The sequence below is a fragment of the Punctularia strigosozonata genome, assembly GCF_000264995.1.
Source record: "Punctularia strigosozonata HHB-11173 SS5 unplaced genomic scaffold PUNSTscaffold_1, whole genome shotgun sequence".
Lineage (NCBI taxonomy): Eukaryota > Fungi > Basidiomycota > Agaricomycetes > Corticiales > Punctulariaceae > Punctularia > Punctularia strigosozonata.
The window spans coordinates 3,041,521-3,060,535 of NW_006767433.1; the positions used below are offsets into that span (position 1 = coordinate 3,041,521).

The window sequence follows — 19,015 nt, forward strand, 5'->3', positions numbered from 1 at the left end:
GCCTGGTGTTACTATTTGACATGTATATGGCATCATCATGTATATACTGCAATACATATTGTTTCTATGTATACATGGATGCGCAAGTGAATGTGTGCACAATGTAATTGGTACATGAGCGGCATGACTGGTATATGTGGCTCATTTGTATTCGGACTGATCCAGGCATTGACACGGATATCCTTCACAGCTGCCCTCCATCTGCTCAGCCACACCGCTGCCAGCCCAAATGGCACCACACTGATGTGATTGGCTATCAATTCTGGAGGCTGGATGGAATGGGCATGTTAGCCATCCGGAGAACGCAGGTCAACGCCACAGCGGCCACAGCTGGCTGCCACATGAGACCGAACTGGCGGTGTAGGTGGACATTCATCATAGCTGCCATTTGTGGTATTACGGGTGTCATCGTCACCTGGCTTTGTGTTCCGGATATGACTGGCGTTGACCTTGCCGAAGAGGACGCCAAGTTTATGCAATATCTCGCTGACAATGGCTGGGAGGGAGAAGTTGGTGAAGAGGATGACAAAGAACTCATTGTTGAACGAGAAGCAGGGTCTTCCCTCGAGGAGAAGCTTTGATAGACAATCACATAGCATCGGTGCTCCATTTACGCTTCACGTCGAGTGCTCTGTCCTGTTCCCTACGACGCTGAATTTCAGAGTACTTTTTCTTGATAAGATAAGGAGGTCCTGGCGAGACGCCTGATTGCCACGTGGTCTCTGCTTCCCCAACACAGATTTTCGAGCGTTGCGATCTTTCGCCACTTCGGCTTCAGATACCCTAGGTCGCTGTGACCATTTTCCCGACTCATTGATACTGTGACTTCAGATGGGCAAAGCTCAGAAGAAAACTGGAAAGGGTCGTCTCGACAAATACTACAAGCTAGCAAAGTGCGTCTGCACACTACGATCGCCGCTCACCCTGACCCTCTTCAAGAGAGCAAGGCTACCGTGCTCGATCAGCATTCAAGCTCATCCAACTGAACAAGAAATATGGTTTCTTGGAGTCAGCAAGATGCTGCATAGACTTGTGCGCAGCACCTGGTGGTTGGCTCCAGGTAGCCAGCAAGTACATGCCCGTAAACAGTCTCATCGTCGGTATGCTCCTCGTTAAGAAATCTCAACCCATGCACGGAATAACTTAACTCAGGTGTTGATTTGGTCCCCATCAAGCCCATCCCTCGGGTTGTCACCTTCGCTTCAGACATCACTACCCCCCAATGCCGCAACCTCATACGCTCTGAGCTCAAGGATTGGAAGGCAGACGTGGTATTACACGACGGCGCTCCAAACGTCGGTACGGCATGGGTGCAAGACGCATATTCGCAGTCGGAGCTCGTCCTCATGAGTCTGAAACTCGCCGTGGAATTCCTAATGAAGGGCGGAACCTTCGTCACGAAGGTCTTCCGTAGCGCCGATTACAACAACCTCATCTGGGTTTTCAGCCAGTTATTCGGCAAGGTGGAGGCAACAAAGCCGCCCTCTTCCCGGTATGTGAGTAGAGCTTGTCCAACGTGATGTGCTCACGCGTTCTTCAGTAATGTCTCGGCCGAAATTTTCGTTGTCTGCAAAGACTTTCTGGCTCCGAAGCACATCGATCCCAAATTTCTCGACCCCCGACATGTCTTCAAGGAGCTTTCAGCTTCTACCACTATAGCTGGGGATAAGGGAAACTCGGCCAACAATGTTCAAGCCAACGTCTTCCAGCCGGAAAAGAAACGTCGAAAGCGCGAGGGATATGCTGATGGAGACTACATCCTCTACAAAGTCGCTGGCGCTGCAGATTTCATCAGGACAGACGATCCAATCTCGCTTCTCGGAAGTGTAAACAAGATCACCTTCGAGAAAGATGAAGAAAAGGAGTACGCGCCTCCGTCCGCAGTTGTTGGGCAGCTAGCTGACATATTCAAGGTGGCTGACACTCGATGTTACAACGCCAGATGTGAAAGCAAACTGCGACGATCTGAAGGTTCTCGGGAAAGGCGATTTTAAGACGCTACTGAAGTGGAGAGTAGCTCTTCGGCAAGAGGTGCATATGTCGGCCTCCCATATGATATCGAAGATACTCATGGTTTATGTTTCAGATTGGTTTGGACGTCAAGCAAAGGGTCACAGAGGAAATCACCGAGGTTGCGGAGATCGAGGAAGTGGACGACGAGCAGCAGATTCAAGAGGAGGTATGTGTCCAGCTTCACTTCAGGTTACTTTCGTATTGAACCGATGCATGTTAGCTGGAGCGTCTTAACGCAGCGTCCGCCGCTCGCACTAAGCGTGAACGTCGAAAAGCCAATGAGACAAAGCAACGCACCATCCAACGCATGCAACTTCAAATGACTGCCCCCCTCGATATTGGTCTGGAGCAAGCAGATGCTGCATTGGGTTTCGGCCAAGACGATGTCTTCGACCTCGGTGGAGCGGAGCAGGCCCTGAGAAGGGGATCACGTAGTTATGCTCGTGGCGACTTGGAAGAAGACGACGATGAGGTTGAGCATACGCACGGGGTGCAAGGTTCACGCGGTGAGGATGCGATTGAAGAAGATCTAGGCTCTGACGATGACCGAGAGAGGATGGTCAGTGCTATGGAGGCGGAGTTGGACGGTTTGTACCAGTCCTACCGGCAGAAGTTGTCAGAGAGGGATTCGAAGTTCAAAGTCAAGGAAGCGCGCAAGAAGAACAAGGAGCGCGAGGAAGAATGGGGCGGTATAGGGAACAGGAACGACGATTCCGACGATTCCGACGACGACGAGATGTCAGAGGAAGGGGGGTGGGACAAGCTGGCGAATACGAAGGAGGAGGATGAGAGCAGCGATGAAAGCGACAGCTCCTCAGACGACGAGAGACTAGGCAAGCGGAAACACAGCGTTGCAGAGGCCCGGACGCGGAAGCGGCAAAAGCTTTTGACGACCCTCGAAGAGCCAGCGCAACCCTCCCGAACGACCCAACTTTGGTTTAGTCAGGACATGTTCGCTGGTGTGGACGGATTGGATGACATGGACGAGGACGAGCCAGATGAAGATACGCAAATGGGCTCCCTGGCTGACCCCACCCCTGAAGAGCAGTCGGAGGCCGAGGTTAGCGCCCTTCACCCAGCGCTGATTAATCAATACTGATTTCCACACAGACACCTTCGGACGACGGCGACGATTTTGAGGTCGTACCCCAGGACTCTGATGCTGATGCAGTTATGTGGGACGTGAATGACGAGGATCAGGATGAGGCCAAACGAGTGCAGATACGCAGTGAGTTACCCTTCTTATGCATTTAGCAGGGTCGCGTCATGAAGTATACTCTTGCTTTAGAACATGGCTTGACGACGGCAGAAGCCATGACATTGGCTCAGCAGCTTGTCAACCGGGAGAAGACGAAGACACAGCTAATCAATGACGGCTTCAATCGATATTCACTTAATTCCAAGGAAGACCTCCCTTCGTGGTTCTTGGACGACGAATCCAAGCACTACAAGCCGAATATACCGGTCACGAAAGAGGCCATCCGCGCGCTCCGAGCGAAGATGCGAGCCCTCGACGCACGTCCTATCAAGAAGGTCGCTGAAGCGAAAGGCCGCAAGAAGCTCAGGGCTGCACAACGCCTAGAGAAAGCGATGAAAAAGGCTCAGGGAGTCACGGAGGCGTCAGATATGACTGAGAGGGAAAAGGCGCAGCAAATTGAGAAACTCATGCGCAAGGGCTTGTCGAGCGGAAAGAAGAAGAAAGAGACTAAAGTTGTGGTCGCGAAGGGCTCGCACAAAGGTATCAAGGGCAGGCCGAAAGGTGTCAAGGGTCGCTATGTGATGGTGGACTCGCGTATGAAGAAGGAAGTGCGAGCGAAGAAACGCACGGAGAAGGCGAACAAGAAGCGCAGATAGTTATCCACCTGGTAGTTTATCGCCTCGTTCCTCTCCAATTTTTTTATCGATTACTACTTGGACGTACGAATACTGTTTCTAATGATTACCATACTGCACGCTCTTTGCCGTCGAATTTCGAGGCCATGATACTGCTTGGACTGCTGTTGGTAGAGGTGTAGTTAACCGAAGTGACTGCGTCACATCTGCGAAGAAGTTCTGTCCAAGCATCGGTTGACTCAACATCAGTACATGTTACCTGAATGGTCGGCATGAGCGGCCTTCAAATGGGATTATACAAGGGCGCATACCTCGCATACTGCGAACTTCTGGTTACTTTCGAGGTCGAGGATACTTTCACTGACAACCTGCGCCGAGGTGACCGAAGTTTGGTCCCGTTGCAGCTTTCCTTGCCCATCCATATTCACAACGTCCGTGCCTTGACGAACGCTATGATTGGCAACGAGAACGTACTTCTGGCCTGCATGAGTAACCTCAACTGGAGGCACGGGGTGCGCTTCCCCTTCTGTAGCGTCGTCCAGGCTGCAACTTTTATCAGACCTCAGTCATAAGGATGGAGTTGATCTGCACTCACAAGGCCTTGAGTTTCGCTATGTAATCATGCAACTCTTCCGGCAAGCTCTCGCTCATAACAGGGTTCATTTCGGAGGCTGTCAAGCGCATATCCATCGGGCTATGAAGTTCATGTCAGATGGAGAAGTGCAAGAGCAATATACAGACTTACCGATCAGGCATCAGCAAGTCAACCGCGGCCATCGAACCCATCCAGCATTGGTAAAGCGGCCCGAGGTCCGAAGAGCGATGAGCATCGGAAACAGGAGTAGGAGGCTCAAGCTCATCCAGTATTTTTATGTCTTCTGTTAATTGTGATCTGTCGCGCATTTGAGTATCCGTGGTTGATTGCGCGAGTGTAGCTTCGAGCTTGATAATCGGGATGGAGCGCGGTGTAATCACTTCCTGGTCACCGTTAGCGACTTTGGAAAGAGCGGACGGTGCGGAAGAGCTGGTTAGGGCATGGTAAATGAGCCGATGCATGACTTTCTGCTCCGAGGGTGCCGAGTTAATCAACGGCGCAGGAAGACTAGGGACATGAACAGGTCAGCCTGAGGATACATGCAGGACACGTTGTTGTACCTTGGAACGAAGACCGGTGTCGGATGGTTCTTGGCTATCCAACGAAGGATGTTAGTAAACGTCCAATAACCCTTGAGAGGCGGGATCAAGCTGCGTGGACCCTGAGAAGGCGACGAGAAGAGCAGATGTCCCAAGCTGAAACATAGGATCCGTCAGCGATGACAATTAATGCTATAGGTCACATACGATGCTGTGACAACCCTTCCAGACTGGTTGGATTGCATTTGCCCCAAGGTATGGTGCAAGAGCGTTCGGCGTAGATCAGCGAGCTGCCTGCGCATGAGAAAGGTTGACGCAAGATCTAATACACCAAGTAATGCGACATACTCGGTCACTGTCAAAATCTTCCCTTGACCTCCAGCTAGTCCGCCACTAGTTGCAACCTCTTCCATTGAGTTCTGTTCCAGCCATTCCGATAAACGACGTAGCCGGAACACGCTGTTCGAAGTCAACGTCCAGGGCAAGGAGCGCGGTGAAAAGAAAGGATACAAGGAGTAGCTATTCGGGAACATGGATGTCGGAATGGGGGCAACACTCGGCTTGGGTGCGGGAACATAGGCCAGCAATGGAATGCCGGAATTTTCCTGCGTCTGGAACAATGTCAATTATTTACAAGCAGAGAAGGCAGAAGTATAGGACTGACCACACAAGATGCGTGAACTGCGAGGCGCTCCGCGACAGAAAGTCCTTGAGAACTCTTCGCGTGTATTCGCATCTGAGAAGCTGTATCAGCGAACATCCTCTGCTGAGGGCCTGAGCCGCCGACCTTCCCTCCATTGTCAACGTTTTCGATGAACGCCGCCGATATTCGTGAGATTCGCTGGACGAGGCTTTCAGGAAGAGGAACTGGCGTCGGGAGATCAAATGTCCCTTCCACGAAGGTCTGAATAGAGTCGCCGTGAGGACAAGCTACACCGCAGCGAGAGTCACGCACTGTCTTCAGCGCTTGAATGTGAGTAGTCAATGCTCTCATGGACTTGCGCACGCCTTCCACCCGGAGTGCGAGAGGTGATGTTGATACAGAGATGTGGACATTGAAGTCGATAGACATCTGGAGCAAGTCCGCGCCATCTACGAGCCATGCATGTCAGAGAAGGCACCAATCGAGATATCGTTTTCCTCACCCTTTCCCATCATCAGGAACAGTTGTCGTGCGTCAAGTGGGAAGTCTGAAAGAAAGGATCAGGCATGTGGCCTTCACGTTGGCAGATTCGTACCTTTGACTTCGACTTCCGTTCTGTCGCGTTTTTGATTCTCGAGTTCCAATAGCGATGGCCAACCCCACTGTCTTTCGATGATAGTCTCCGCAAATTCGACCTTCTTCCTCTTCGGGTTGCATAACCAACCCTCCATGCTATACATCTCTACAAACCGATTGAGCTGCGCCTTGCTAAAGGTGCGGCATAGCAGATCGGCAAGAGCGCTGTATTCCGCGGGATAACCGTCCGAATCCGGATTTGGTAGCTTCTCTGGTTTGAGCCGCTCCAAGTCCTGGAGAGAAGGGTCCAGGCTGCCTGTGCTGAGCTCGGCTAGCCATCGCTCAAGATTTGTAGGTTCTGAGAAGTCACGACTGGCTAGTTTCGACTCGATCGCCTTCGCCGTTCTTTTCCTCCTGTTCTTCTTAGTCAGTAGCTCTGGAGAAACGGTCGGTTGCGCAGAGCTACTGCCAGCTGAAGAGGAGCTCTCGGTGGTGACGGTCGTTGTTGCTGCCTGAGTCAGAAACCGGCGCTGTGCGTCTGTGAGGCGACAAGCATGGCAGAGGAACCGTCCAGCATGTCGCAGCATCGTTGGCGCGGCCCTGGGCGTCAGTGAAACTGACATCGTTCGCCCTCGCCGGCTGAAATTTCGGGCCTGAGCTCACGTGACTGGTGCGCGTTATGCTAGTGTGACTCTGAGTCTGAGCCTCGGTCTCTTGCTCCTCCCGAGGAAGCAACGTGCTTATGTCTAATCCTTCTACGCCTCTCTTACCTTGCCCAGCGGTCAGAGGCAACATGCTTTCAAACCCTGCATCCCTCTGGCGCGCTGGCGCACTCATAGCCGCCACCGGTGTCATCACCGGCGCATTCGGCGCACACGGGCTTCGCCGCCGTCCTGGTGTCACACAGGATAATATACATGCTTGGGAAACAGCTGCTCACTACTCGGCGAGTCCGCGATGTGGAGCGTATGTCGGACGCAACTCATCGCCGAAACCTCTTCAGGTGTTCAACGGGCTCGCGTTGATGCTCGTGTCTTTGCATCCTCGATTCGCTTCTCACAGATTCGCCGGACCTGCCATCGCAGCGGGATCAGTGGTATGCACATAAACAAGCTAGGACACTCAGTTACATGACTTGCCGATTCCAAGGTATTTTCCGGTAGCATCTTCGCTTTGGTCTTGAACCGTGACCGGTAAGCACAATGTCCTATTTTGCGCCCTGAGAACCGTCGTCAATGTCTTGTCACTAGGTTCAAATGGCTTGGACCGGTGACGCCAATAGGAGGCTTGGCGATGATTGCTGGGTAGGCATTGATTCGCGTGCATCGCGACCATTTGCGCCTAACTCCTTTCGTTTTCTCTTTTTATAGCTATGTGGCCCTAGCATTCTAACGTGTATGGTACGATAGTTAGTATATATATCTGAGCGTATGGTGTCTCTATCTGTTTCAATAGGGGAGCTTTCAATTTCGATATATATTGAGATTTTGATATCCTGTGGTCAAAACGCGCGCCAAATCGAGCGATTTGGGTACGAAACCTCGATATATATCGGTTTTGAAAGCTGTCTAATGTATCGTACTGGCTTGTATGATTGGCGGAGAACCTATGACATTCGGTCGATATATCTACTCATGGCACATTCTGTCGCGGTATCGGAGCTCCACATTACGTCTAGGAGCTGTTAGTGTCGTGGGCTTGCGATTTGTATGGTAGATGCGCGTCACGTTTAGGTGACGCCATCCAAGCTTCGTTTCGACTTCCATTGCCAACTCGTGCGCGGGCTCTCGCTGCTATAACTTATCAGAACCGCCGGGTAGGATCTTTATCAGGGTGTGACCAGTTAGTAGGCGCTTGAGTGGACCCGACGTTTCCATGTCTCTCCATCCCTGCACTGTCCCTAAGTATGTCGGGGAATTCCAGCAATCCGGCCAGTGCCGCTTCGATGGACGGTGGCCACGCACGCTATTGCTGATGCGCACTGCGCAATGTGTCTCCACGAATGATGGTTCTCCCGGCTCCTGAATGATAGAGGAGGCGGTTCACGAGCCGAAAGAATATAGATGCCTGATCCACTTCGCTTACCTCCGTTTCCCGCGGCGGCCTGACGGCGCCTGTTCGCCGTGCATACGTCCTCCTCATAAGACTGGTCTAAATGTCGGGCATTTGGACGGCACTCCTCATCTTGCCACTGCAACGATGCTTGTGGATACCACGGCTCTTATCATTCTGCCCTCCGTCATAGGTCTCCTTTCTGTGGGACATCTGACTTATACGAAGCTGCTACCTTACGACTCAGCTGCAGCTGGACAATCGCAGACTGGGAATGTCGACAGGCTGGCCAGGCGGGATTTAGCGGATGTCAGCCAAGAAGACGTGGGGTATAAAAAAACGAAGACGACCAGTGTCCTGCGCGCCCTCCGGCTCCTCGCCAGTCTTGTTCTACTGCTTCTAGCAGCTTTGCAGGTGCTCCAGGGTGGAAGTCCGGGGGCGTGGCCCTTTGTAGCATTCGCATTCTACGTACGCTTGCAAAACTTCGGGTTCTTCGTATAACTGTTTACATTGATCACTTCCAGGCTTACGCTACATGGCTTTGCCTAGCATCCATGCGCGGTAGCCAGCCGTGGAAGCACACCGCAGATACGCATGTGTTCTGCCTGTTCTTCGCATGTTTCCTGCTCGACTTCTACTCGGTGGTCTATCCTCTCGCTCTTGTCGATGGCCGTACACCAACCTGGCCGGCCGTTCTGCACTGCATCAGCACGTTGGTAGGGGGCGTCGTGATTCCTCTGTGTTTACCTGGTGCACCGTCATCGGTGAGCGGAGTCTTCAAGTTGATGACCCGGCTGGCTGAAATCCGCGTGTAGGATCCCCGCAAATCCGCCTCTTGGTTCTCATACCTGACTTGGGGATTCTTGGACCCTATGGTGGTACATGCTACTCGCCATCGGCAGGTTCCAGACGAGAAGCTCTTACCTCTAGAAGAGAGGGATGATGTAGAATTTTTGGCTGAACGCTATTTCAAGGTACGTTAATCTCTGCATCCCCGCAGCTAGGACCTACCCGTTGATAACAGAGAATGGATCGCACGAAACCCGCGGAGAGCTGGGACATCGCCTGGAACTTGATTTCCGTGTTCAGTAAGTTAACTATGGTGTATGCAGCATAACGACCGCCGATGACACCCTTGTCTAGAGTGGGATTTCGTCGCTATGTTCCTCAATGGAATAGGCAACGTTAGTGGCATGCGCTCGTTCATGACACCGGAAATAGGCTCACTCGTACCTTCAAGACTCTAGCGACCTTCATTGCACCCATTGGTATCCAGCAATTGTTGTTGTGAGTTTTTTTGCCGGTGTAACGTCGTATACAATATTGACCGCAATTCAGGTATCTAGAAGGGGGTGGCCATGAGTCACCCATTCGACCATGGGTTTGGGTTGTATGGATAGGCATATCTCCCATGCTTCGGTCACTCTTCGGCGAGTGGTACGTTCAGAACTCCGCCCGTACCCTCGTTAGAGCAGAAGCCATTGTCGTTCGGTTGGTCTTCGAGCATGTCTTACGCATGCGAGCAAGCATGTCTACATCTGGGCGGTCCGAGGTTGTGATGCCGAAAACAAAATCATCGGACATGACAAGGCAAAGAATGGGCATGATAAACAACTTGGTCACGGGTGACGCTGCCGCAATCACAAAAGGCGTCGACTGGGTCCAATGCGGTAAGTTGCAATATAGTACCTTTGCCTTGCTTGTCCTCAACACATATTCGACAGTTATGGCCATCACGCAGGTGATTGGCAGCACAGTGTACCTTTATCTCATCCTCGGTTGGAGGTAACGCGCAGGCACCTTGTAGCGCTGCAAAAATCCCGGCTGATTGTATACACCAAGCTCCCTTGTAGGAACCGCGGTCTTAGTTGTCAGCTTACCGGTGCCGATTTGGGTTGCCAAAATGCGGCTGAGCGCACAACGGCGCAAGATGGAGGCTGTGAATCTTTCAAAAGATAGCTCACCGTAACGTCCGTGCTGACTGCTATGTCAACGCCCCCTAGTCTGATCACCGTGTACAAAACGCCACAAGAAGTATGTTCGAACATTATCTTCTTCTAACCTGTTGTTGACAAAGACCGCACCTTTCTCCAGTCCTCAACGTCTTGAGGACAATCAAGTTGTTCGCATGGGAAGAGAAGGCGCTGAATAAGCTCTTCAAGTTTCGAAACGATGAAATTGCCCGAATCCGCCACAATGGGATATTGGAACTCATCGCGTATAACGCGAACAATGTGAGTTCGCTCGACACGGAATATTGTTCTGCGCTCACCGGGCTGCAGATACTTCCTCTGTGTAACCTCCTTGTTACGTTCGGAACCTACGTGAGTCAAATTTGAAAGATGTATCAGAGAAAACTCAATCAGGCCGTCAAATACAGACCCTGATAATGAAGGGGGAGCTTACATCTTCGCGAGTTTTTACCGCAATCTCCATTTTCTCCATCTTGCAAGCCAAGTTGAATCAGACGGCTTTCTTATTGCCATCGATGATCAATGGTGCGGTTTCTTGATGATATTGCTCGCGGATTCTGACGCCATCACAGCCAAAGTGTCCTTAGATCGTCTCACGCGCTTTATGAAGGAAGTAAGGGAAATTAATTCGCAACTGTGACCATGATGACTGATTGTCGAGTAGACTCGGTCTATTCCTGGGAAAGTATTTCAAGCAACTTCCGAGACAATCCCTTCAGACATAGGCGTCCAATCCACCTACTTCACCTGGCATGAGATGTCCTCATCAGAGGTCCAGACGGATGCTCGCGAGTTCAAACTTACCGTGGAGGGAACCATTCGCATCCGCGCGAAAGCTATGACAGCAATCGTTGGTCCAACAGGCAGCGGCAAGACATCGTTTTTAATGGCGTGCGTGTTTTGATTTCCTTCTTTTGTCCTCGTTAACGGTCGTTGTTTCTGACAGTCTTCTCGGTGAGCTTGGGTCCGCCATAGAAAGGCGCCAATCTGATCGGTATAGGGGAGATGTATTGTCATCCGTTGGGTACAGACTCCTGGTACAACCTTCCCTTGGAATATGGCGTGGCATATGCTACACAGGAAACCTGGGTCTTGAATGACACCATCCGCGTTGGTGCCAGCAATTCTGCTTGGAATCTAACATTAACTTGGCTTTTGCGTAGAACAACATCATTTTCGACAGTGCATTCGATGAAGCGCGATATCACAAAGGCATGTATATTTCACGACTTGGATGCAGTCGAAGCGCTGAATCTCGCGCAGTCCTCGAGCAGTGTGCTCTTATACAAGACATCAATTCTTTTCCATATGGCGATCTTACGGAAGTGGGCGAGAAGGTACGCATGCAGGTTTACAATACGCCGCGCTGCTAAAAGACGAACTTAGGGCCTGACCTTGAGGTGGAGACTATGATGTTATGTGTCGAGAGCTTGCCTACTGACCAATCCTCTGGCATGGCAACAGTGGGGGACAGAAGGTGCGCTAGTTCGATGAATATTCTACCAAGGCTGACTCTGTTCGAGGCCCGTGTGACTTTGGCCCGGGCAGTTTATTCTTCAGCTCGCATTTTGCTACTGGATGACGTCTTTGCCGGGCTTGATGTGCATACCGCACGTTGGGTGGCCGAACATTGTCTTAAAGGGGATCTCGTTCGGGATCGCACCGTAATCCTCGTCACCCACGATCTAGCACTGGTCAAAGGATCCCTGGACAGTGTCATTCAGATCAGTGACGCAGGAGATGCTGTCCAAATGCAAGCCTCAGCCATCGATGTTTCAAGTTTCGACGGTTTGGTCGCAGGAAGTCAAGGCCACACTGAGGCCGAACCACAAATCGCCAGCGAGTATGCCGAAACCGAGAACTCCACTGGGGGTAAATTGATCGCGGAGGAGACTACAACTTATGACGCAGCCGGAGTTCGGATAATAGGATTCTATCTGGTGAACGCCGGCGGTCCGATATTCTGCGCCGTCATCTATCTACTTGTCTTTGCGGAGGTCGCGGTCTCCCTCTATCAGCCGTTCTTCCTGGGCCGGTGGGCTGAACAGTATAACACTAGGGATCCCTCCTCCGTACCGGCCGAGAAGTGAGTGGACTAAATGTCTGAACATCCATAAAACTCACCTAGCACACAGATATCTTGGTGGTTTTGCCGTTTTACTCCTGGCACAACTTGTGTTGCGGACTGTCAAAGCGGCATTATGGCTGAGAGGGGGCCTCCGTGCATCTGTCAACATCCACCAAAAATTGATGGAGTCGGTTCTGTATGCCACCTTCAGGTAGGTCGCACGATCGCACACGAAACTCGCTAGTGGATGTGATAACTTCTTGCAGATGGCTAGACAAAACGCCCATCGCTAGAGTGATAACTCGCTGCACACAGGTAGGCGACACATCTCAGACGTGCTCCTGTGATCTCATCGTCAGCAGGATATCAATTCTGTTGACACTAGCTTACCGTCAATCATCATGCAAGAATTAGTGATGAGCACGGGCATAATGCTCAAGCTCCTTGCCATATTCTTGGTCGTGAAAGATGCCTTTCTGGCTGGTGTCGTAATGTTGGCTATGGCACTTGTTGTTGGACGCGGGTATATTAGGGTTCAAGCTGGTCAGTTGCTCACTCACGATGATTGTCCTTTGCTTATGGCATTAACGGAACTCCAAAAAGCACTCAAGCGTAAACAGAGTATCGCCAAATCCCCCGTTCTAAGCCTCTTCGGCACGACTTGCTCAGGACTCAGTGCGTTGGTGTTCTCTTTGTCATAGGGTTGTCTTGATTGGTCGATAGCTTCTATCCGAGCGTATGGCGCTCAAAAACGTTTCACTGGGGAGTTAACGAGGAGAATCAATATCTACACACGCGCGTCGCGCAACTTCTTCAACTTGAATCGGCAAGAATTTCGTCGATGCAACTTTCTCTGCGCCTTGCTGAACTGTTTTGTTGGTTTAAGGTGGATTGATGTCCGAATCGACGCACTGGGCTCAGTCTTTTCCATCGCCGTGGCCGCGGCCGTACTATATACCCCGGCGATTCGGGCAGGGGAAGCTGGTTTCGCGTTATCTCAGGTACTTGCCTTTTCTGGCGATGTATTTTGGTTCGTGAGGGTGTGGAACGTGGTGGAAGTTGAATGTGAGTGTCGCATGTGCGGCGGAATCCCCAGTGGCTAATTCGTCTTGCTAGGCACAAGGTTTGTACGCGATTTCATGCTTGCGCTCCATAATGACATTGCGGGCAAAGCTTGGAGAGAATCAAGGATTACATTGACATCGTTTCGGAGCCGCGGCACACTCCACAAGGTGTCCCCCCAGCATACTGGCCTGCTTCAGGATCTTTGCGCGCGCAAAGCCTTTGCGCTCGATACGATCCAGGTCAGCCATCCCCGCTACGCCGGAGTCCGCCACTCACATTACCATAGATTCAAACGATGTCTTACACGACATCAGTTTTGACATCAAAGCAGGCGAGCGGGTCGCTGTAGTTGGCAGGACAGGAAAGTTGGCTCTGAGCTTTTCCTCGCATACCGTTCCGTTACTTACCATGCAACAGGAGCGGGGAAATCGAGTCTGGCTCTGGCTTTGCTACGAGCAATGCTCACGAGAGGCAAAGTATATTATGACGATATCGACATTCACCAGGTTAATCTGGATGCTCTGCGATCCCATATAACAATCATTCCACAAAACCCCGAACTGTTCGCTGATACACTGCGCGAGAACCTGGACCCCTTTGGCGAGCACGACGATGCAACCTTGAACGAGGCTCTGATGGATGCGGGCTTGGTCGAGCGTGAAGGCTTCAAGGAAAACGCTGGCATCACTTTGGATTCGTGAGTGATATGATCGTCGTCCAGTTGCGATAATAACGCGTCATCGCTGCTTCACAGCAAAGTTGACGAAGGGGGTGCAAATTTCTCCCTTGGGCAACGGCAGGTACGTGAACAACTCACCTGACTGTCCTGGCCATGGTATGACGTTATCCACTCGCGCAGATAATCGCACTTGCTCGCTCTAAGTTGCGCAAGAATAAATTAGTGATCATGGACGAAGGTGCGCCACTCATCTCCGGTATAGACATTGTCTAACGCAGTCATCTCGAAACACTCAGCCACTTCTGCAATTGGTAAGTCTTCATCGACTTTTTTTTTGCTTACCGATGACAACGAAAGACCACCTAGATCATGCAAGAGACATCACATTGCAAAGTTCCATCCGCGATAGTTTCGGTTCGGATGTCACGATATTCACCATTGCGCATCGACTTCGAACTGTGATGGACTACGACACTATCGTACGTGTCGACCCAGCAGACCGCGTACGGTGCTAACAATCTCCTTCAGATGGTCATGGATGCTGGCAATATTGTCCAATGCGCATCGCCTAAGGAGTTGCTTGAGGCCACGGAAGGCATATTCCGAGAAATGGTGGAGAAATCACACGACCGAGACTTGCTATTCGATCTCGTGAAATGAGAATTATGGTCCCAAGGCGACACCTGGCGGCATCAGAAAGCAACGGGGAACCAATCAATGATGCTAATATTCGTACATAAATGCAAGTGGCTCGACCTCGACAACATGAAGGAATTATCAGACATGAATAACTTAATCCAATAAAAAGTCCCATCTCAATGAAGGGAGGAACGGATTGATACAAAGCGCGTCGTACCGGCGTCTGCGGTACGTATACGGTCCTCAGGCAAGTCTGAAACAACCCCAGCCCAAAACTGCACAACATGAGCGAAGGCCCACAGGCAGCTTCACGGACTGAACAGGCCAACAGCTTCGAACGCTTGGGCTGCACAGAACTTCAGTTGGGTCTGATTCGATCTAACGGGCTTGTGGGCTCACTGATGTTTCCGACATTGACCACCGCGTTGTTTGGGGAGTGAAAGAACTCGTAAGCGGGTGTCCACACTTCCGAGAACGTTTCATCGGCGAGAGAAGTATCGTGAACAACCAAGGGCGCGGTTGTGGAGTTTGTCCACACTATGGAAGACGAAGTTCCGACGAGCGACCAGTCGCGCAACGAATTTGAAGAATCCGATCCAAAAAATAGAGACCCATTAGGCGTGGCAAAGGACGAAGCGACGAAAGAAACGTCTGAAGGAAGGACGGATCCGAAGACCGCAACTTCCAAAGTGGGAATTGAAGCCAGTGAGCGGACCAGTAACGAGCTGTCGTTGGGCGGCACAACAGGGGAACCGAGGACGAACTGAACTAGATCCGTGGCTAATCCTATGTCCGGAATCGAGGAAAGATAGGTGAATAGCACATGATCGAAATTGTTGAGTGTGCCAAACTCGCGTGGATCAGCGGCCGTGGATGCTAGCGTCGGAAGTGTAGGGGCGCCTGGCATGGCGCTGAGAGCCTCCCCGTAGTATACGATGACTCGTGGGTTGACGTCGCGATTGAGAGCGACGGCTTGCTTCGCCGTTCCCGTTCTCGCGTCTGTGAACGGCAAGCGTAACTGGAGCAAGTCGAGCACACCGTATATTGGACGGTCCGGGAAGCAACTGGGGTCGAATTGCGAAGCCGCCGATGCCGGGGATAATGCAAAGACCGTGGATTCGATCGTAGCAATGCGAGCGAGGGAGGTCGAGTTTAATCCAGGATAGCACGCCAGGGGAGGTGGGAAGGCGTTGGCGGATGAGTTTGTAAGTAGTGCGGCAACGGAGTGCCCTCCGGGTGAAGAGGTTGCATCAAACGGGAGTAAGACTGGAGCAACGCTGAGGCGTGATCTGAATATGGCAAGATCGTCCGCTTTCTGCTGTAACACGGATTCCCAATAGCGGAGAAGGGCAGTGGAGCGCTGAGTCGACGAGGCTGCATGGCCGGGTCAAACACCTGCAACGAGCTAGGATGATAACACGCACCCGTAGCAAATGTGTACATGCGATCGAGTGCCCCATGGGCGACCGATCCCACCCGATCAATCTGCTCTTGGCTGGGTTCGCCAGTCACCACGAATGTTGCACTGGGCATCGCAACGGTTTGGTTGGCAAAATTCCATATATAGCCGGATTGAGCGAATGCAAATCGCCCGCTAGTGTCCGGCACGGGTCCATCAGCGGCAGTACCTAGGTCGTCCCAGTCCGCCTTCCGGACAAATGTCTGCATGTTCCCGACTTGCGTCGTGTTGTGCGAGCGTATAAGGTTCCAGAGCAGAGCAGATTGCGCCCACTGTGTCCTATTGGGGGCGGTAGTGGAATCGAGAGCGGGGGCAACATCAATGAGCACAGCCTGTTCGGCGCAATTACTCTTGGTAGGAGTCCCTTGTATTTCCCAAATTGCGGTGGCAACATCGCTATCGGAGAGGTTCGTGGAGAAGAGCTGGTTCATCGTCGGTGTCCGTGTGAGGATAGCCTGGGCGAGTTCCACGCATTGGCTGCTAGAGGTTGATACACAGACGCAAGTCGCATCTAGTACAAAGGATGAGTTCCGGAGATCACGACGTAAACAACGGGAATCGTACCCAGATCGCACGCGAGGCCAGTCAGGTTGCCACCACAAGATGTCGTGGACGAATGGTGTCGGCTGCCCAAGGTGACGCCGACCGCCGTGAAGATGCTGGCCAGGACAACTCCTACACCCACACTGGCAAGCAGCCACACTCTTCTGTTCTTCCTCGAAGGAGAATGGCTCCTAGGACTGTGTAGCAACGAACTCTCTTTTTCCCAATTCCAAAAACCCGGTTTGCGGTTACGAGTATTCAGGCCCGAACCATCTGGGCGCGCTGTGGCGGTAGCGTGTACAACGCGGTCAGGAACCGTTCCGGCCTTCATATCCTCGTCAGACACGATGTTGCCGAGGTGAACTTGGGAGAGGGAGGTCAAGCTCTGATGTGGATGATATCCTCGCTCGAGCATGTTGGATAATGTACGTGCACGGCTAGTGAGCTCCGGAAGAGCGAGCTGACCATCTTCGTTGCGATAAACCTCTTCTTGGGATATGGGAATGTTCGGGAGGATCGGGACCGGCGGTAGTGGTTTACGTATCCAGTTCGCAGGGCGGGAATTTGATATGCGGGAAATTAACGATGACACTTTGCTCCTTGTCGTCTTCGTCGAGTGGAGAGAATCTCGCCTCGCGAACTTTGATCCCCTCCACGAAGGCTTCGTCGAGGAACCGGGAGGTGTTCTCCGAGCGGCGAGGGGCGTGTCCTCATCGATCGGTGCCTTGATCCCGTTGAATGCCTCTCGCAAAGGCGTCGAGCTACTGGTAGAGGACTGTGGACGGGTGATGCCGGTAAGCGCGGACGGCCGAGCGCTCGCGTGATCGGACAGGACTGACATGCTTCGCAGCGGATGGAAGACCGAACCTGCCTGCGAAATGCCGAGCGGACCAAGTCCGCTCACGTCCGTTAGACCCGTGCTGTCGGACTGACGTTTTGATCCATCTGCTGTGCGCGGTCCCGAGGAACTGGGCTGCGGATTGTGCCGTCCGTGTAGAGCGAAAGATGAAGGAGGGTTCGATCCGTCAAGTTTCGATGACTCGCCAGGATACGGAGAGCCCGCCGCGCCAGTGCGAGGCGGCGGATAGGTAATTTCGGAAGCAAGAGTATCGACTATGCTTCGTCCATCATTGACTCCTCTGCGTTCGTGCGATAGCATAGAATAGCCTCCATCAGACGGCGCGGATGTCGAAGATAGCAACTCTGTGATGAAGGATGTAGACAGCATCCGCTCCTCCTGCGGGTCGACCTGAATGCCCGAGGCGCCGTCATGCCAGTGGGGCGAGAAAGATCCCGCCGAGAGGATGGAGGAGGCCGCGTCGTCGGGTCTATGATATGCGAGCTGTGAACCGGGTGGAATGGGTGGGGTGAGCTGCGATGGACTACCGCTGGAGGAGTCGTCGGCGATCGTGGTCAGTGTGGGTGCTTTGCCAGAGGGACCTCTTCGCACAAGCAGGGGGGCGGTCGTCGGCTGAGGAAGGGGCCGCCGTGAGTGAGAGGCTGGTGTCATGGGGGATCGCGGAGGGTATGGGCTGGAAGGAGACGAAGCTGAGAAGACGGAGTGCGATGGAGATGGCGGAGGGATCCCGAGGGGAGGAGTAGGGAACTGCGAGAGCCTCACTGGCTCCTCTCCGGTGGCGAACGAGCCGAAGCTGATGGTGCTGTCTGCAACGCCTGACGCCTGCGTGTGGAGAGAAGGCATCCGCCCATGCCGAGGGAAGGCGGCGGGGGAAGGCGACGGCTTATGACCGTCCGGGCTGCTCACGGACACCCGGTGGTCCATGGCTACGTATATCTGTCAGACCAATGAACGGAAGGAGGACAAATTGACGGGGCGCCCACTGGAAGATGATCACTTCGGGGATGGCTGCTTTGTATATGGCCGCTCACAGCATCACCCTGCCTTTGACAGCTGAGCTGAAACGGGCTGCTAGCCGTGATGTGTGATCTGGGGGACGTCTGCGGGCACGGCGCGGGGCTCAGAGGATTCGCGGTTGAACGAGCGTGGGTTGGGAAAGAACGGAAGGTTGCTCGCGACGAGCGAGTGGTGGTGGTCGTGGTGGTGGTGGTAGGGGAAATCGTTGGAGACCGGCAGCTCTTGTCCAGAGGCCTGAGATCATCCATCTGGCCGGCCAGGAACGCAGACGCGCGGGCTCCAGTATTCCTGTCGATCACGTTCCTGTTCGCGTGGCTATTCCAGTCCTTCCCGCCGTACACGCCCAACCAGCTGTTTGATGGAATCCACGGAAATTTGGCGCCGGGTTGGTCCCAGGGGCGCGCGTGACGGATATCGGCCTTGAATGCAATGGAATCCAGCGGCAGGGACGCGAGATGGAAT

General features: G+C 52.7%; 5 protein-coding genes across 5 annotated transcripts in view; 4 read left to right on the forward strand and 1 right to left on the reverse strand.

Annotated features, from left to right (window-relative positions):
- PUNSTDRAFT_58076 (MFS Git1p-like glycerophosphoinositol permease) overlaps nt 1–581 on the forward strand; it is a gene marked incomplete at both ends in the record, with an annotated part of 9,057 nt that extends 8,476 nt beyond the window's left edge. Inside the window, one exon of the mRNA XM_007379043.1 lies at nt 365–581. Within this exon, the coding sequence (XP_007379105.1) occupies nt 365–581 (217 nt within the window). The remainder of the gene's footprint in view (nt 1–364) is intronic.
- Nucleotides 582–831: 250 nt separating this feature from the next.
- Nucleotides 832–3,867, forward strand: PUNSTDRAFT_129823 (uncharacterized protein; the record flags this gene model as incomplete). The annotated part of the gene is made up of 9 exons (XM_007379044.1): nt 832–893; nt 940–1,100; nt 1,153–1,492; nt 1,541–1,864; nt 1,914–2,031; nt 2,087–2,179; nt 2,234–3,073; nt 3,124–3,241; nt 3,302–3,867. The coding sequence occupies 9 exons, from the start codon at nt 832–834 to the stop codon at nt 3,865–3,867; spliced, it is 2,622 nt and encodes an 873-aa protein (XP_007379106.1).
- Nucleotides 3,868–5,602: 1,735 nt separating this feature from the next.
- Nucleotides 5,603–6,786, reverse strand: PUNSTDRAFT_56632 (uncharacterized protein; the record flags this gene model as incomplete). The annotated part of the gene is made up of 4 exons (XM_007379045.1): nt 5,603–5,884; nt 5,936–6,072; nt 6,126–6,170; nt 6,219–6,786. The coding sequence occupies 4 exons, from the start codon at nt 6,784–6,786 to the stop codon at nt 5,603–5,605; spliced, it is 1,032 nt and encodes a 343-aa protein (XP_007379107.1).
- Nucleotides 6,787–6,992: 206 nt separating this feature from the next.
- Nucleotides 6,993–7,507, forward strand: PUNSTDRAFT_58813 (DUF423-domain-containing protein; the record flags this gene model as incomplete). The annotated part of the gene is made up of 3 exons (XM_007379046.1): nt 6,993–7,295; nt 7,349–7,392; nt 7,450–7,507. The coding sequence occupies 3 exons, from the start codon at nt 6,993–6,995 to the stop codon at nt 7,505–7,507; spliced, it is 405 nt and encodes a 134-aa protein (XP_007379108.1).
- Nucleotides 7,508–8,300: 793 nt separating this feature from the next.
- On the forward strand, nt 8,301–18,715 carry PUNSTDRAFT_49017 (uncharacterized protein). Its single transcript, XM_007379047.1, has 37 exons — nt 8,301–8,560; nt 8,597–8,719; nt 8,776–9,015; nt 9,067–9,225; nt 9,276–9,339; nt 9,395–9,435; nt 9,492–9,538; nt 9,590–9,921; nt 9,976–10,036; nt 10,094–10,190; nt 10,255–10,285; nt 10,346–10,485; nt 10,534–10,575; nt 10,632–10,749; nt 10,797–10,837; nt 10,889–11,115; nt 11,184–11,188; nt 11,225–11,334; nt 11,388–11,436; nt 11,488–11,561; nt 11,748–12,310; nt 12,360–12,503; nt 12,559–12,607; nt 12,655–12,835; nt 12,896–12,967; nt 13,016–13,118; nt 13,179–13,361; nt 13,466–13,596; nt 13,644–13,722; nt 13,791–14,054; nt 14,112–14,157; nt 14,217–14,274; nt 14,403–14,515; nt 14,565–16,049; nt 16,100–16,645; nt 16,699–18,462; nt 18,520–18,715. The coding sequence occupies exons 1-34, from the start codon at nt 8,399–8,401 to the stop codon at nt 14,694–14,696; spliced, it is 4,281 nt and encodes a 1,426-aa protein (XP_007379109.1). The 5' UTR covers nt 8,301–8,398; the 3' UTR covers nt 14,697–16,049; nt 16,100–16,645; nt 16,699–18,462; nt 18,520–18,715.
- Nucleotides 18,716–19,015: the final 300 nt, after the last annotated feature.

Bases quoted from the DNA above. Each gene is read 5' to 3' on its own strand.
- PUNSTDRAFT_49017 (XM_007379047.1), top strand. From the start codon at position 8,399: ATGCTTGTGGATACCACGGCTCTTATCATTCTGCCCTCCGTCATAGGT. The intron at 9,340-9,394 runs GTAAGTTAACTA...ACCCTTGTCTAG, and splicing joins GAACTTGATTTCCGTGTTCA to AGTGGGATTTCGTCGCTATG. The intron at 13,723-13,790 runs GTTGGCTCTGAG...GGGGAAATCGAG, and splicing joins GTAGTTGGCAGGACAGGAAA to TCTGGCTCTGGCTTTGCTAC.